This window comes from Rhagoletis zephyria, unplaced genomic scaffold, assembly GCF_001687245.7.
Source record: "Rhagoletis zephyria isolate East Lansing unplaced genomic scaffold, Rhagoletis_zephyria_1.1 Rzeph_scaffold_05356, whole genome shotgun sequence".
In the NCBI taxonomy this organism is placed as follows: domain Eukaryota; kingdom Metazoa; phylum Arthropoda; class Insecta; order Diptera; family Tephritidae; genus Rhagoletis; species Rhagoletis zephyria.
This window is the reverse complement of record NW_016162439.1, coordinates 1-18,821: the sequence shown is the minus strand read 5'-3', so window position 1 is coordinate 18,821 and position 18,821 is coordinate 1. Positions and strand designations below refer to the sequence as shown.

Here is an 18,821-nt window from a genome sequence, read left to right as displayed (position 1 = left end):
AATTTTGTATTTATAATACTGAGTGTAACTAATCAATGAAACGGATTTTGTAGCAAATAAGCTTACACATGTTTTTATACATTATCTAATTTGAAACTCTTTATTGCAGCGATTAATCAGCGTGTGGCCAATTAGAGTGGAGTAGCGCAGTGATAGAGCAGAAATGAGGAAACCCAAAATGTTTGGTAAATAAATAAATGAATATGTATAATAAATAAAAAGGGTTTGTGCCTAAACTTGTTTTATACTTATAAAAAAAAAATAAATAAATTGTAGCTTTACCGTTTTGGCTGCTGTCACTGGCGTTGGTATGCGCCTGCAAAGCGCAGGGTGCCTTCGAAGATGCTGAAACATCGAATGATTATATGAGGTGAGAGCTGCACTAAAACAAAATTCGGATTAATTTTTTATATAAGCAACCACTTTTTCAATTAACTAATATATATATATATATATAAATATCTTATTGATTTTCTTTTCAGCGGCAATACACAACAACAATTCGATCTGCGTCACACAATACCAGGCGAGCCTGAAGTCGATTATCCCATCTACAGCGAGGTGCCAAGTACGAGTTTTGAGTGCACAGGAAAGCATGAAGGTTAGTATAAAAAGTGAGTTAAGTCTTTGCAAAAAAAAGTACAATAAAATTAGTTAGTTGAAACGTCCGTTAAAGATAAAGGTCAGTAGTCGATTGCTTTCTTATGAAGGAGCTCTTCATAAAAACCATTTCCCTTCGTATAGGTTTTTTGTTAAAAAAAAAACCAAGACGCACACTTTCATTTCAACGCTGTAAGCATCTAAAGATTATATTAGTGATTCGGTATTTTAGTCATCACGAAATAAAAGAAGCAGACGAACCCTTTATGGGTTTTGGCCATCTACTGAGAAGTACTGGAATAGTTTAACTTCAAAGAGAAATTCGCCATTGCTCTTTTCCACTTAGGCTCTGATGGGTATGTCTGTTAGAAGAATATCAAAAAAAAAACAGTTTAAACAGCCATTGCATACCTTACCTCTTTGTTAGATCTATAGTAAATCTGTGGTTACTTCAAAGCTAAACTCTAGCTGGTCGTTTTTTATGGCACGACCACAGTGTTTAATAGTCCATTTCCACCAGCGACTTAAGTGCAGTTAAGTGCTCAGGTAAACTCAAAGAACGTTAACATGGGGTGATCAATAAAGTTTATTTCTTACTTTTTGCTTCAGATTTCTTGTACTTAATAAGAAGAATTACCTTCCAGTTATTATCTCTTTTTCCCAATAGGCATAAACTGCAGTTAAGGCTTGGTGGAAATAAACTATTAATCTCCACTTTCATTCAGTAGTATAAACACTCTTCTTCGAAAATTGATGCCTTTGATTTAATAGCTTCCGCAGAAAATTAATCCCTCAATTTCAATCATGCTTGCATCGACAATAATCGCACTCTTCGGGTATACATTCTACTTGAGTTAACTTGTTTTTCTATCCATACACTGTGCAAGGGTTTCGCAAGACTTAGAGAATACCGCACCTATATCTGTGGAAATTTTCCGCTTACGACTATTGCAAGATCGCCACAAAACACGCAATAACTTCGTAGCCCCTCCTTATCCAAGCTTCAAATCAGATGGTTTTCTGCCAAGACTCAGAAAAAATCAAGATAAGACTCCACCTTGTGGGGCGCCCCTTCTGACAACTCCGGCTAGACCAGTGTGAACTACCCTTGATTCCCGGACTATTCGGTCTATAATTGTTAGTGTACGAACATCACTAGTATCGAGTCGATCGGCAGATCCATCAGCGCTGTCATAATTGATGACGACATGGTGTTGTTGATGGATAGGACTTCACCTTATGGGGTGGCCCTCCTAACAAATAAAATTTTTATATTTTCATTCTCTCCCTCAGGATACTACGCAGACATGGAGACCCGCTGTCAGGTGTTCCGCATTTGTACTCACACCGCACGCAGTATACATGGCTTCGGCTTCCTATGTCCCAACGGCACACTCTTCAGTCAGAAAAATTTCGTTTGCGACTGGTATCGAAACGTCAATTGCGATGAATCCGAACAATACTTTAGCAAAAATAGTGCGAATCGAATCGGCAGCAGTTCTGATATGTTGGAGAGGGTACGTCAAATGATGGAATATCCCATGAAAACGATATCACAAGCACTTCAACAACGGCCAGTCGTGCTACAAACATCGCATCATACGCTCAAGAAACAACTAGAGTTGGCGGAGAGTGGACTGGATGTTAGCGAGAGTGATGCAGTGCAGGAATCTAGACGCGATAGCAGTCAAGGCGCATATTTAGCGCGCAAGCAGCCAGTTACACGCGCGCCTGTCGAGTCTGTCTCACAGAACTACAACGAAAATCAGCAAACACAGTTGGGGGATGTTGTAACTCAACAACGTAAAAGATTGCAGCAGCAACGGCAACAGCAACGCAACGAAACAAAGAATCAAAACAGCAATAGTGCTGAGCTGGTACGCAGCAAGACGCAAGCGAAGCAGATAACGCAGGTGACTCAAGTGAAGAGCGCCTCAAAGCCGGAAGGCGATGATGTGTACGTGAATAGTTTGGGTGAATTGTCCTCTGATCCGGGTGTGAGTTTCATGCATGACACAGCACATATCATAGCGGAGGCACCGAGTGACGCCAGGAGTTATCAAAAGCAGCAGAATTTCGCCGAAAAAGTAAATGTTGCTTTAAATGATCTCTCCGAATTGCCTGCTGATGAAGTTATTGCACCGGACTATGTTAAGAGCTTGCGGCAACCCAACGAAGATCTCGTTTTGGCAGCCAACATAAATAACTTGCTTGAGGAAGTCGCTGATGATTTGGATCCTAGCATTTCTGGTTATCAAGTGCCAGCGCCGTCGAAGAACAAAAGCTCGTTCAGGTTTCTAAGTCGCGGTTTCTCGTCGCAAAGTGACCGCGCTAAACGACCACCATATGAGTATGCGAAGCCGAAACAGACGGCAAGTACGATACGATTTACGGTAAGTGTAATGTTAAAATTAAATTTTGCATGAAAAAGACGGAAATATGCAGAGAATTAGAAATAGCTGCTCATAAAATACAAAGCCCGATCATGTATCTCGTAACGGACACTCTCATTATTTATAACGTGAAATGATATAAAATTGTCGCATAGTTTTAGGCAGTGAATATAAAATAGGTGAATTGAAAATTATAACCTTTATAACCCCTTGTATGTTACATACGTATTTATAAGAGATCCAGTGCTATCTCATTAATCCAGACAGTCAGAGTCTTCATTACTAGAGTTTCCGGATTATAGAACTAACACCAAGTGCCTAAAAGCATATTATGTACTTCTGCGTGTGCAAAAATGTCCTTCATTAAATTTATGAAATTTTTGCAAATGCACTTTTCATTTGCCATATAATAAAACTTTCTTAAGTTATAGTTTGATGGCATTTCGAAGTGCGTTCAGCGTGTTCCGACGTATCCTCAGCTTCATATAGATACCATTGTCCACAGTTTCTACTCACATTTTTTACTTAAATAAATAACCGATTCTCGGCCTAGCCTGATACATCCTCCGTACAATGCTTCGGGAGTTATTTTCGGCCTCTGTGTTGCTTACAATCATGCAAGGTCGGTAACAGAGAGTTACCATTGGCCCCAGCGGCTACCCACTACTTTTTAGTCCAATAAATGTTTCTTATTACAGTATGAAAATTTATCAATCAATTAACAATCTAGTATTTCACCATGTTTGTTAATGTTTAGTATTTTGTGCACTCGTTTTACCATTTAATACTAATATTTTGTTAAAATTATGCGCCAATTCTTATTTTACGTGCAACTATAAAAGCGTCAATTACTGTCGAAATTCGACCGCTTCTCTAGTTTTTTTTAAAGGACCCCGAAGAATTTTTTTCAAATATAGCACTTCGAATATGAAAATGACTTTAACTACTACAGAAGTAAAGCTTATTTTAACTCAATTCTAGTTCGTGTCATATTGCAGACATTTTTATAAAAATTAATATTAACTTTATTCTTAGGCTTCGTCCTCACAGTCGTCTTTGTTTTAGTCTTTATATTCGTTTTAGTCTTTATTGCATCATGAGCCATACCCACATTATATCATTCCTTCACTGTTTCTATATTCTATTTTTTCTTTCTTGCTCTCGTCTATTTTCCATAATCGCTTCTTACTCTTCACCAACTTCATTACTCTACACTTGAAACACCAACACTGTATTCTTCGCTAACGCTATCATCGGCCTCATTTTCCTAAACAACACATGCGCGCGTGCGACTCGGAATTCCGATTAAGTAATTTTAAAGCCGAATGAGCTGCCAATCGATGATACCTACAAAGATACGAAGGAGTTCATAGCTCAAAAATCAAATGCAAACAATTCAAGCGGTACCGTTTATGAGAGTTCTGATGAGACTATACAATTCACCTTCATGACAACCACTCCTACACCCATCGAGCCGGCCGAAATACGAGTAGAAAACGAAGCAGCTGCCAAACTTGATGCTGATATGGCGGCTGAAATAATTGAAGCAGGTCAAGGTTTTAGTAGTGCAAATGATTATGGGACAACTGAAAATCCTACAGCTACCACAACGGCATCATCGAATGTGAATCCAGAGAGATATTATTTAAATTCTGTTGGCACTGTTCCGCTCAATTTGGATTTCGGCTTCCTTAGTCCACCAGAGCCAGAGACTGCGAGCGATGTGGAGGCTTCAACTGCTGATGAACCCACTCTATTTGAGTTCAAAGATTTTGATAAAGTCACCAGTCCAACGACAGAAGATTCAGAGCTTATGCTGCACCTTACACAACCGACAAAGGAAACTGACACAACCACAGAGAACTCAATAGTCGAGCAAAATGAAGAAAACACTACCGCGGTTGACGTAGAGTCTATTCTTGTGCAGAAAATACTTCTTCCACCTCCGAAACCGGCAACAGAACATAGCAGCACTACTGCAATACCCTCGGAAGAGTATGCGGATATAAAAACTTATCCACCGATATTGGATGAAGAAAAGTTGGATGTGGAAAATCAGGCTGCAAAGCTGTTGTTAGCTGGTGTGAAGTTAACCAAACACGATAGCAGCAACGTAGAAGAGACTGCTCAACGAGCGAATGGCTCATATAGCGCTGTACTGGACCCAACCTTTGGCGATGGAGGAGCGCTTTTCATATACGTCGATGATGAAACGGTCAGTGCGTATGCTAACGCAACCGACGCCGATGCACAGCAAGCGCTAAGCAGCACAACGACTACAACGACAACAACCACAACCACAACCACCGCACAGCCTTTGACCAGCACCACCGTCTTGGCGAGCATGAGCGAGGGCGGTAGTTTTCAGGAGCGCATACGCAATTATCGTCGTTTTGCTAACAAGCAGCGTGCAACCGCCAAACCAATAGTTTATGAGAAGCGCGCAAAGTTAACAACAACAGAAACAACAAAATCGCCCAGCACTAGCGCCACAACAACGCGTAGTTATTTGAAGCGCGTGGCAGCCAGCCGATTGCGCTTGTCGCGACTCGGCGCGGCAAATAATCGCACTGCTGCCACAACAACAACAACAACAGTTGCGCCTGTTGGTGATGATGACAATAGCAATGACGACAATGATATTGAAACATCGGAAACGAGCAGAAATATCTCAGTGCGTAACATCGACAAAGAATTGGGAGGCGGCGGTAAGCGTTATGACGCGCGCGGTAATTCTTACGACAGGGATAGCGCACGCAAGCGCGGCACTACTACCACCAGCACGACTGGCGGTCCGACTGTGGCGGACGACAGCAGCAATGGTGCGCCAACTAGGGGGAGTGCACGTAATAGTGTAAGACGCTTTCAAGTAAACCGCAAAGCTAGCACTGAGCCAACTACCATCGCCGATAACCAGCGCGCAGTGAGCAAACCAACGCGCAGCGTCGGGAAACGCATACGAAATCGTTTTTCGAATTTCAAAACGCAGACTAGTGCTACTAATGCGGTAACAACAAAGAGCGAAACGAGTACAAGTACGACAACATCCACTGCAGCGCCGACAACGCTGCCTGAGCAATCAGCACCGATCGGCCGCGACGCTAACTCACCAAATCGAATGCCAAATCTTGATCATTTGCTAAAATCTATAACTTCCTCTGTTTCCTACTCCACTTCATCAACTAAAAATCAACCACACGCCGATTCACTAAACGCGCCGCCTACGTCGGTCACTTACTCCATGTCCTCATCCTCTACTTCATCTTCATCTTCTGCGCCTAATGCCGCATCCTCTTTCTCCGACTCTCCCTCACTGTCTTCCTCCTCTTCCACTGTCACCACTCAAGATGACTCTACAACTTTTCTCGACTTTGACAAGCTAACACGCGCCATTGTTGATGATTCCGTTTTACAGAATTTCCGCAGTCAACAACAATCTAGTGGACCTTCCACCGCAGTCGCCTACCAGACTGCACCGAGCGCCGCTATGTCGCGCTCACTTTCGGTGGACAGTGATGTGCGTGCCATTGGTAACTCGGTAACGCAGAGTTATAATAAGCCACCGCCGCAAGGTGAGTTTGCGCGCTCATAAGCAAAATGTTTATATGTTGAAAACACACACACTCTACAGCTTGAGCATTTAGCGCATTAGCACATACGAACACATACACACACCAACATTGCGCTGAAAGAAAACTTTCGTCTTTCAACTATGTACACTCTACCTCTTTGCAGCTCCCGCCCAGCTAACGCCACCGCAGCGTACACAACAATTGTCACAGATAAAAAACGCGCATGTGCCCACTTCGCCAACGCCGCGCATTGTAATCGCGCGCGCGGAAGGTCAACGCATCGCACCGAATTCAGTGTCTTCTATTATTTCGTCGCTGGTGATGCAGCCGACAATCAAGCCAACAACGAATACGGCTTATGTGGCGCTTGATGATTTCCTCACGAAGAAATTCGGACAAACCACTACGAGTTATACGAAAACGAATACAGCAACAAAACTAACAACAAGCGAGCGCAATCGGCACCAAATAGTGCAGCCACCGCAGCAACAATACAACCAAAAATTGCAATCCAACTTCCAAGCTGTCGCAGCGACGGCAACAACGAATCCTGCACAATCACAGATACAACAACAACAAAAGTTACCAGCACAAAAACAGCAATTTAGTCAGCACTTTAGTCAGCAATTTCAGCAAACTCAGCAGCAACAAAAACAACTGCAACAGTTAGCGCAGCAGCAACAACTAGAACAATTACAACAATTGCAGCAACAGCAGCAGAAAATACAGCAGCAACAGCTGATTCAACAACAACAAAAACAACAGCAGCAGTATGCGCAGCAGCAGTTGAAGGAACAGCAATATTTCCAACAGTTCTCGATAAATGCGCGACCACAAGTGCAACAGCAGCAACAACAACAAGCGCCTAAGTCGATACAGCAACAATTTGGTGGAAATTCAATTTATACAGCGCCACAGCAGCAACAGCAGCTGGCGTTGCAGCAGCAAAAGTCGACATCGTGGCATCATCAACAACAACAGCAGCAAGTGTCGCAGCACAAGCAAAGTCAGCAATATGCACAAGAAGAACAAACACAATCACAACAACAATATCAGCCCCAAAAGTCGACATCCACGCAATTCTATTATCCTCAACAACAGCAGCAACAACAAACATCACCTTTTACAAGCAACTTCTTCAGCATCTTCAATCAGCGGCAACAACCACAACTGCCACAATTCCCTCCACTTGGCAATACAGCTGCTAGAGCCACTTTTGAGAGTCCAACTCCATCACAACAACAATTTTCCAGCGCCATTCTCAGCAATAGTATTGTGCCACCCGAACACGATAAACATGTGAATATTCAATTGCCCGCGCTCACCGTCGGTCTCATACCGGCGCCGACCGCGCTAACGCTAACCGCTCAACGACGCATGGATGTGGGCGCGGCTGCGGATGTTGGTAGCTCTAGCGCGTCTAAAGAAGCGCTCGGCGACGACGGTGGTGCCTACACCGGCGTCAGTTCTTACGATGTGCCACTGAGCAGCATTGGCCGTCTGCCGAACGATATAACACATCTGCTGAGACGATTGCGCAAAGTCAAATGATGTTTTGGTTGGAAGGGAAGTGGCTATTAGACGGCGACTAGCGGAAGATGCTCAGGGTAGCTTCAATATTTGCCACAAAATATGCATGTAATTATATTTGTGACGTTCTTTAATTTATAATTTTTGTATTTTTATTATCCTTTTGATTTTGTATGATTTCCATTACTTAGTTCAATACAGCATACAAATTGAAAGACAAAACTGCCATTAATATTAAGATACCTCATTATAACATTTGAACATAAGTGTACCTTGTAAGTGCGAAAAATCGAATGTAGATGTAATATTTATTTTTATTAAAATACACATAAACATAAAAAATATTTCAGCTTATATTTTATTTGAAATTATTAAGCGACCAATAAAATTAGGCCTTTCTGTTTGGCCTTACAGCTATTTGTTGGTTTGAACCGATATCAGGAAATTATCCTCTAACTGCCCTTTGCAAAGCTTTGCCTCGTATTCACACCAAGAAGAGACAGAATTTATCTAACTTTTTCCTGAAAGTTCTAGACAGCTACAGTCAACCTACATAATAACGGATAATAAAAGCGAAGAGAGTAAGCTTCAAGAGCTTTTGCGAGAACATAGCGGCAAGCCTGCAAAAGGCCCTAGATGTGCTCTACTCTCAGCACATTTACCGGAATCATCCAACCGGGCTGCGGAGGCAATCGGTCGAATACCTAGACCAATTCATCTGATTGAAGCTTTTCAAGACGTATATATCGACGGCTGAGTGGAAGATCGATCTATCGCGGGAAAGATTTCAATTATGCCCAATTTCAGAAATCTTGTCAAAAACGCTCTATCTCAACATACATACATATTTTCAATATGTTTTCAGTTGAGCCAAATTCTCAGATAGAGCATTTTTAAAAATTTCTGATTTGGGGCGTTTTTTAGTCAAAATCTGAAATAGGGCATTCTATAACCAAATTCTGAAATAAGGCGTTCTAGAACTGGCTGCCGAGATAGGTCGATCTTCTACTCAGCTGCGATATCTTCTCGCCAGTCAGCAACAAATGGGCGGTGGGATCATTTGATCGATGGAAGTCTCCAGTAATGTATGGAATTTATCCGGCATTATTGCAACAGTGAGAATATCTTAGTCACCCCACACCTAGTAGAGATAATGAAAGATAGGTAAAATTGATGCTTAGCTTAACCTCTTTTGTACTAAGATAGGAAGAAGTGGAAGGCGGAAATGGCTGCCACCTACAACGGCACACTTAGGCTATAGATAGAAGGCCTATTGTGTTACCACAATGTGAACCCAGATGACGCAGCCTACTTCTACACAAAGCAAGGCATTTACACAGGCGATGTATGACTGTTTCGCCCCCTTCGTAGTCCTTAGAGCTTTTGAAATATCTTCGGAAAGACACGTCGGAATTAAGCAAAAGTTATATAATATACAAGAGTATCTCTGGGCTTCAGGTTACCCAACATATAGGAAGATTGGTCTAACGACTCCCATAAGTATCCATCGATAATACGGGTACTGGGACACCCATATATAGCCTATGGCCCTTTTACAAATATACATATATAGAGAGCAACAGAAGCCTTTTCATGACGCTGAACTATATTCTCCTTCTAGGTCAGCTTCTTAACTAAAAAAGCGCCCAGAAATTTGGTTTTTACTTGAGCTGACGCTTAGGCCACAGCGTGTGGTCCACCTGAATATATCCCGATGCGTTTGTTGAATCAGCTCACATAGCGTTTGTGTTAACTTTCACCTGAAGGCGATTACAATGTCATAGGCGTATGCAAAGACTCCGCAATCCGTTTCGCACAAATGTGTATGGACGGTTAGATTTCACAGATGAGGAGAAAGAACGCCCCTCATCACAAGCCTCGACATTTCGCACGCTCACAGCTTCGCCTTCACTACCCTGCAGCAAAGCAGCTGACCAATAAACTCCACCAATGAGGACGCCACCCCTAGAGTCCTAGCAGCGTCAGTATACATTTCTGGCATTCCCCGCAAAAAGATCCACGGAAACCGCTCTGTATCAACTAACTATAGAAATCCAAAGTGCGACATTAGCGTAGAACGGCCGAACGATGCCTAATGAATTTCATCGGAGAGGGTTTTGGAAGAGGAAAAGTGGCATAAACTCGAAATGTACGAATATTAAGCGACAGCCAGGTCGCACTCAGGGCTCTTGTTTTTCAATGAAATCAGGTCTGCAATGGTTGTCGAGTGCTTCGACAGACTAAACGCCTTGGCGGCAATAAATAGGGTCTTCCTCCTAAGTTCCGGGCTATAAGGGCACACACTATCAGAGAAGAGCTTAGAGAAGAGGGAACTAGTAGAGAACAGCTCTGCAAGTAGGCTGCGACAGGCAAAGAAGCTATTGGGATGATACAATAACAATATATATGATATGAGAAACTTGTTGACCTACAAAGTACAAACTAAGAATTCTAACAGGTATCTTAACAGATCATTGCTAACTAAAAAGCCACCTACTTAAACTCGGGATTTCAGGTCTAACGCTGTATGCCAGTTCTGTGATATTGCCGTGACGAGAAGACGAGAGAAGCACCTCGGCTCCCTAAACCCGCAGCGTAATTACATATACTCGATGTCACCAAACAACATCTGGGACTTCATAAGAAAGTTATGTCTGAGCGAAGTGTTGTAAGGATGGCAGCGCAATCGTTGTATTTTTCTGTATTTGATTACGTCATAGTCTGTAAAAATGACTTATAGCTGACGAACAGTGCCATAAATATTTTGTGAGAGAAAGTTATAGATAATGATTTTTGTTAATCCAGGCAAAGCTCTGCTTTTCAATTGCATGGCGACTCTTAAGTTGCCCTTGGCACCTAGAGGCCTGGAATTTTCGACTTGAGGTATCCATTTTTTACTGCTCATATTATATTGTACCTATGATATATTATATTATATTCTATTGTATATTATATTTTATAATAAAGATATCTGAAAACATTGCGAGGAGCGAAAAATTCGAACGATCGCAAATGCTATTGCTGGCCTAATATTAATAAAGGCCATCACGGAATCCATCGCAGAAAATCTACGAATTCGAACGCCTCTTACGAATACGAAAAAATTGCTATCACTGAATCCGTGTGAACTCGAAAATATCGTTGCCAGCTTTGAATGCTGATTCGAAATTAGCTAGTGCAAAGGAAACAATAGACATTTATGTATGCCATTCTGTTTGCACTGCACCGGCAGTCGCAATGGCCGAGTGAGCAAAGCACTATACTACCAATTGAGAGATCCGAGTTCGAGGCCGAGTCGTCGGGCAGCGGAGGTTTTTTTCTTTTCTTATTTAACTTTTTTTTCTCATTTAATTTTTTTCTTTTCTTATTTAATTTTTTCTTTTCTTTTTTTATTTAATTTTTTTCTTATCTTATTTCATATTTTTTTATTTAATTTTTTTTTTATTAATTTTTATGGTATTAAAGTAATTAAGTTTATTTCCTAATAAATTGTTGTTAAACTATTATTTCCTCGCTAGGAAGCTACAATTCTGTGATAGCCCTGAATATTTTGTTACAATAACGAAAGACTTAAGCAACGAACTTACTTAGTATGAAAATCAGTGATGAAAGGGAATAATTAAAGACCGTAGGACCTGGCTTCGATAGGTGATACTATTTTGGCGTGCATTTGGCGAGATACATGTTTCAGGTTACCGTTGTTGTAGTGGCCCTTGAGGAAGAAGCCTCTCAAATCATGGCATTTGTGGCGTCTTTGGATGCTGACGGACGCAACATACGTGTGCAGGTATCTCTTCAGACTACGATGGTTTACAAGGCAGAACAATGTGGGAGGTAGCTCCAACCAAAGTATAGGCTGCACTTGAATGGTGCTGCAATCCGATGTGTATATTCAACTTCGAGGGGAGTAATCATCCAAGGAAAGATTTTGTTTATAATGTTAATTTCAGGCACGAAAGTCTTACACAAAAATAGCTCCTTGCCAACTTTCACTGCTCCAACAGCCGCAATGGACCAGTGACATTCGAGAGATCTGAATTTCGAGCCATCGGGCAGCGGAAGTTTTATTTTTAATTTAATTTAATTTTTAAAAATACTTTTTTAGTTTTTTTTTAATTTAATTTTTAGGATTTTTTGTTTTAAAACACAAATATTTTTTTTTTAATTTCATTAAAATTTTAGAAACATTTTTTGTTCTTTTTTACTTTTATGTTACTTTTTTTAAATATCATTTAATATTTAGGAAGTTTTTATTTTATATTTTTTTTGTTTATTAATTTTATTTTAAAATTATGTTATTTCAAAGAGAAAAATATTTGTTTTTATGATATAATTAATAAATTATATATATTTAAATTTTTATATTATTTTTAATTTTTAATTTAACTTTTTGTTTTTTAGTCTAAGTTTTTGGACTTCATTCTTAGGAACTCATTTTATTAATTTTTAATTTAATTAAATTTTCTCTTAATTTTTAGATTATGTTATTTAAAAAGAAATATATTTTTTTATTTCTTTTAATATTTAAGAGCTTATTTTATTATATTTTCTTTCCTTTTTCTAATTTTAAATTTACTTTTAATTTATAGATTTTATTCTTAAAAAAATAAGATTTTATCTTTTTATTTAATTTTCACTAAGTTATTTAATTTCATTTCTTTTAAAAAAGTTATTAGATCACATGGACTATTTTTAAAACTAAAACTTTTTTTAATTGCATTTCATTTTTAGGAACTCTTATTTTAATTTTAACTTTATATGGACTATTTCAAAAAGAAAAATATTTTCATATTTTATTTAATTTTTAGGAATTTGTTTTACTTTTTTATTTTTTTCTTTTTTTTAATTTGGGTTTTAAAATTTAGTGTTTTAAGAAACAGTTCATTTTTATTTAATTTAATAATATTAATTCTAAGATTGTTATTTCAAAGATAAATTTGTTTATTTAATTTAATAAAGTGCCTGTTAATTAAATGAAATTAAAAAATTCAGAATTGTCTTAGGAAAGGCTTTTGTGAGTTGAAAGATAGTTGCCAGAATTGCCGTCAATCTGTTAATTTATTGTTGTTAAATGGCGCGTTCCGAACCCAGCGTTCTACCCATATTTGAAGGGAAAATCAGCGTTGTTAGGAAGAAATATCTGTAGTACGAAATTCGAGATGTTTCAAATCTACCAAATCAAAGAGATTAAATCGAAATATACATCAAGTAGTTTTTTTTCGATTTCAAAGCCTGTACCGAGAAGATAATATTTTGGAAGAGGTGAGACTATTTTAAAAAACCTGCAAAACTTCCATCACAAAATTAAACATCGTTTTTGCATTATTATTATTATTATTATTATTATTTTTTTTTTTCAATTAAAAGAAACAATACGCATATAGTTTATTTCACAATTATATTGTTTTGTCATTTTTATATGTAATGTAAGATTACGTTTTTCTTTTTCTCTTTTCACCACCTGTAACTTAGCACATTTTCGGACACCTCCGAATATTTAACTTATATCTTTTAGTGTACATATGTATATGTATTTTAATGTATGCATGTATGTATGTACTTATATGAATGGGATAGATTTTCAATTGCGTTCTTGTATTTTGTTTGTGTGTGTGGTGTGTGTGTGTGTGTGTATATAAGAAAGTGTCTATGCTCTAAATATAATATCATCTAGTAATAATTAAAATTACAATTGTTCACTTAATCGAAATGCTGTTGCATCAATTCAAATTAAATCACTGCATTCATACAACACAGCGTTTTAATTGGTATGTTGTTGTTGTTTTTGTTTTATTTTGTATGTAGTATAGAATATAACTAATATGTAATTATATAAATACAATTCGCAGCATCATAAATCGAAAATTACAAATTACAGTACATACATTAATTACAGTAAATTAATTAAATACTTAATTACATAAATACTAGTTTGTGGTATGCTTGCCTATTTATGTACGTTTTTTTTTTAGTTTTAAGCTTTATTTAGTTTTATTTTCTCTGTTTTCATGCTGATATTCTGTTTGCTTTGTGTAAGTCGATGTGTGTGTACAGTAGCTTAAAATTAAGTTTAAGTTATTGAAATTTTAATACATATACATACGTATGTATGCATGTATATAATATTTTAAGGGTTTGGTTAATGTATGTTTTTTTATATCTATTGCTACAGCAATATTTTTGCCATTGTTTTTTTGGGGGGGTTTTCTTTAATATTTTTTTTTATCAATGCGCTAATTATACAAGTCAATTATATATTTACTTTTGTTTCTGTCACATGTGTATGTATTTATGTATAATACTATGTATATGTATTTTTACCGCTTGCATATATACTTACACACATACTCGTAGCAGTTTAACGACCTAAAGGGGATTTGTATACCAAATAAAACTTAAACAAAAAAATTTTTACATAATATTAAGTATTTACTAATTGTAATAAAATAGTAGCAATGATTCTTAAAACTGATGTTCTTAAAACTTTGCTCCCGAAATCCACATAATTTTAGTTGCCTTATTGAGCTTAAATTTACTTATAACACTTTTTATAGAAATTTATTTTTATTCAATATTCGTGTATGTATTTGTGTATCATTTTTAATTTTTCTTTTTTTGCTTTTACAATTTTATTTTTTATCTACGCAAGTCATTTTGAGAATTTTTTTATGCTACTGTTGTTATAATTGGGTGACGATATTTCTGTTTGAAAGAATAAATTAAATAAGTAGCAACGTTGCCCGCACCTCAATGTAAATTGTTTGCTTGTCTTCTCAATGATGAATTTCTTGTTTTGTAATTTTTTTTTTTTACTAACAAACTATAAGTAAATCTTCTGGTTGAGATGTGTAGCCTAAACTTTTTACACATGATAAATAGAACCTAAACATACATATATTCGCTTAAGCTTATGCTGGGTATACACCGGGTATTACGTACATAAAAGATTAATCGCCTTATTCATAAAAAATAAAGCAGGTTTAAAGAGCTTAAATAAAATGACGTTTTCATACATACATATAAACCTTGTTTAAAGCTACTTTATTTCTTATGAATGAGGNCGTATTTCACAAATTTTTTGTCATTTCAATGCCTAGTGGTAATTAGATATAGAAAACAATAAGTAGTAGTATAAATAATAAATGTATAATATAATGCCGAGTTTTCATTAGAAAATAAAATTACACAAATGTCTGCCACAAAAAAAAAATATGCAATAAAATGTACTGCGTTACCAATCAAGATGGAAATTACCAAAACTACAACCACTGTCGGACAGGCGATCCTTCCTATCTATAATATTTGTCTACAAGTTCTTATCAGGAAGCATACAATGCCAATAAATTCGCAATCTCCTCAAAGCGAATGAGCCAACTCTACAATTACGCGGTTGTAAGCCTTTTTTTTTTTAGGCTACATATCGTCACCTGAGTGGAAGATCGTCCTATCTCGGCAGCCAGTTCTAAAACGTCCTATTTTAGAAAACTTTTCAAGAACGCCCTACTTCAGAACTTCATTGAATAACACCCTATTTCAGAATTTGCTTGAAAAACGCCCTATCTTAGAATTTGGTTGTAGAACGCCCTATCTCAGCACAAGCATAAACCAATAACTTAAAAGTATGAAGAATTTTTAAATATCATCAACATTTTGTAGCATACTTTTAGGCACCCTAGGTATGACTACAGCCACTTTTGCGAGTTTAGTCGCCTCATGGGGAAAGACTTGTCAGCCAAAGCTTTCATATAAGCACGAAAAATATGCAACATATTTTACTCCGCCATCAACCTGTTCAGTCATTTAGAAGGTTTTTTCAGCAATCAAAATCTAGTTTAGTACTTTTCCGAACCCCACTGCAGCTAAATTCTTCAAAATTCTCTAGCTAGAAACTAGAAGCGCAACAAGTACGCAACGTTAAATTACTTATCTCTCGTACTACCAGAATTGGCTGATTCCCCTTTGCATCTTTTACTCTTTCATATTGCATATTGAGCGTAGCGATGATCAGAACTCCACTGCAGAATTTTTGCGTTTTTAAGGCTAACAGTTATGTTACAGTATGTTTATCAGATTTGGATATTGATGATTTTTCGTTAAGTGAAAATCCTTGAAAGAGTAAAAATATATGAAACTTATTTTAGTTCAGTTTTTAGCAACCAATACAGCACAATACCGCTTGTTTTCCACCTTCATCCCCCACTATACTTAATATATGTAGATACATATTTCTTTGACTCATTTTCGCATATGCACCAGGAAGTAGGAAAAACGGCACTGGTTAGTATATTACGATAAATGTAATAGTTTTTTTTATTATTATTCACATTACTACTATCATTAATATATGTATGCATGTGTATATTTATGTATATGAGTTGGCATGCGCAGAACCAATGTGCAGCATTTATATAATTCAAAATTTAAACCAATATAAATCAGCAAATTTCGCCTATAAAGAATTAGGCGTGTTGCCAGTAAATGTATTAATTTTTGTATTATCAAATAATTTACAAACAATCAATCGAGCTCTTTCGCGCTACCGAATGTTTTGCTCTCTGCTTCACTCAATTTCTATTCTACTTATTATTCGCGCAACGACGCCTACCACAATAATAAAAAATCGTTTCTCCACTACAATTATTCATAGTTGCTAATTATTGTTATTTATATACAAATAGATTTTAGTCGTGTTGTAAAATATGAATGTGTTTATGTAACTAGATGTGTGTGTGCGTACTTGCTTATATGTAGAATTTAAAATATGTACGTAAACAACTAATATTATATGTATATAAACTAAATTTGAAATGATTATGTTTAAATAAAACGAAGATTAATATTAAGCTAATCAATCGCTTATTCTTACTCTCTGCATTGAAACACAAATGTTTCTGAATAAAGGCATGCGATAGTTTTTGTAACGTGTTTAACAAACTTATGGAAAATTCAGCTCGTTTGCCTTAAACCGAATTATTTTCCGCCTGTTTATGACGGCAAGCGTTTTATTTAATTTTCAACCGATTATCTGATCTAATGTGTACTTTCTGTAGTGAGTGATTTAGCAAAATTTTCTGTTTATATACACTCCTATTATTAGGCTTAAAAATGATTTATGCTTAAAACTAACGAATGTTAGGGGATTACAATTAGCCAACGCAAATGCTAATGCATGCCTCTTTCGTTTACATTCATTTCATGCTTTTGTTTTAGGCCGCAGCCTTGCTTGCTTTATTCTGTTGCGTTTTCTTACGACGTTGCTGCGGCATGAGCACGCAACGTTGACGACGCGCACGCTGTTGTGCACGTGACAGTGGACGGCGAATCTTACACATTTGTGTTTTTCAGGACTTCTTTAAGCCCGACTGGCGTCCGCTACTTGCAGTTTGTGGCTCGTTTGCAGCTGGTGTCATTGTTACAGCTGCGGTGGTGGTGGTGGTTGTTGTTGTTGCCACTGCAGCTTGCACTGCATGCAGCTGACAGTATACATTCATTTTCTCTTCAATCAAGTCCCAATTGGCCTCTCGTGCACATGGCACATGTGCCGCTGCTTTGCATTCACGCTGTAGGCAACATACAATTGCACCAGGTTTGTTACACAACGTACATTGGTAGTGAGTGCTATTCCAGACCGCTGCATCGAGTCCCACGACCCGCACCCCAACCAAAAATACATCCGGTGCCCAGACGATGCAATCCTCATGCAGCCACACTTCGTAGCTGCTTTCTGACACTTTAGTCATGCCAAGAAAATTCTGTTGCAATGCCTCGTCTGCGGTACAATCCAGTGGATCAACGTCTGGCAGGACGATAGGTGTGCTTGTGTCAATCGATTTCTTCTTCTTTTTACCCTGCAAAGGGGAATTGCTATTGAATAGCTCTCTTGTGAGTGGCGTGCTTGATATACTCACCCCGCCGGGTGTGCGCGTTGCGCCTGTGCTCGCTCCTATACCCAACGCGCTATTCTTAGCTGGAACCACTGGCAGATTTCGAGGATTAGTCTGTACCATATCAATGCGCCTTCGCTTGCTTAGGAAAATTGAATCCAAATCGAGAGAATCGGGTGCCTTAATTGCTGCCTTATACTCTTCACAATCAACTGTGACCAGATAAGGTCCAAATAAATCACCAAGGCCCATGCGATGAGGTCCTCGCTTGCAAAATACACAAATCCACGTTGAATCGGTTGTGTCTGCATCGTACTTGGTACTCAACGTTGACGAGTGCAAACCTCGCAGATTCTTCCGATCGTGTGCATACCCGGCCGCGCCTGGTGGTTTCTTGAGTTGGCGCGCGCCCGCATGCTTCTCATTAATATCCTCAGCATTCAGTGGCGCATTCACTACACTTATGCTGCCATCCTGTTTCACCAAAATGAAAGGTGATTTATTTTTTATTTGCTCCGCAGTAGCAGTAGACGATTGCGTAGCTGGCGCCTCGTTTTCTAACGAATTTTGTTGCTGTTTACGTCGTTGTTGTTGCTTCCCCGTCAACTTTTTCTTACCAGCACCCTTGCCCGCATCCGCAGCACGGCTGGGACGTTTGCGTGTGTCCTGGGTTTTCCGTCCCTTGGCGTTTTTGGGTGCCGCCTTTGCATTACTTCCGCTGCCACCGGCGGCACGCGATGCTGCTTCTTTGGCTGTGCTAGCAGCCGCTATCTTAGCCGCAAGGGCTGCAGCTGCAGCGGCAGAAGTGCTCGGCTGATCGTCATCATCATCCAAGCATATGA

The 18,821-nt window shown here is 38.3% G+C and overlaps 2 protein-coding genes across 2 annotated transcripts in view; one reads left to right on the top strand and one right to left on the bottom strand.

Moving 5' to 3' along the window:
• The window catches only part of LOC108372000 (mucin-5AC), a 27,889-nt gene extending 19,773 nt beyond the window's left edge, over positions 1-8,116 (top strand). The window contains exons 5-9 of the mRNA XM_017627633.1: positions 483-601; positions 1,894-2,993; positions 4,315-6,565; positions 6,729-7,288; positions 7,331-8,116. Coding sequence (XP_017483122.1) covers positions 483-601; positions 1,894-2,993; positions 4,315-6,565; positions 6,729-7,288; positions 7,331-8,116 — 4,816 coding nt within the window. The remainder of the gene's footprint in view (positions 1-482; positions 602-1,893; positions 2,994-4,314; positions 6,566-6,728; positions 7,289-7,330) is intronic.
• Positions 8,117-17,188: 9,072 nt separating this feature from the next.
• LOC108371999 (uncharacterized protein CG5098) lies at positions 17,189-18,816 on the bottom strand (the record flags this gene model as incomplete). The annotated part of the gene is made up of 1 exon (XM_017627632.1): positions 17,189-18,816. A coding segment is annotated over one exon (1,380 nt), but the record flags the coding sequence as incomplete, so codon positions are not given.
• Positions 18,817-18,821: the final 5 nt, after the last annotated feature.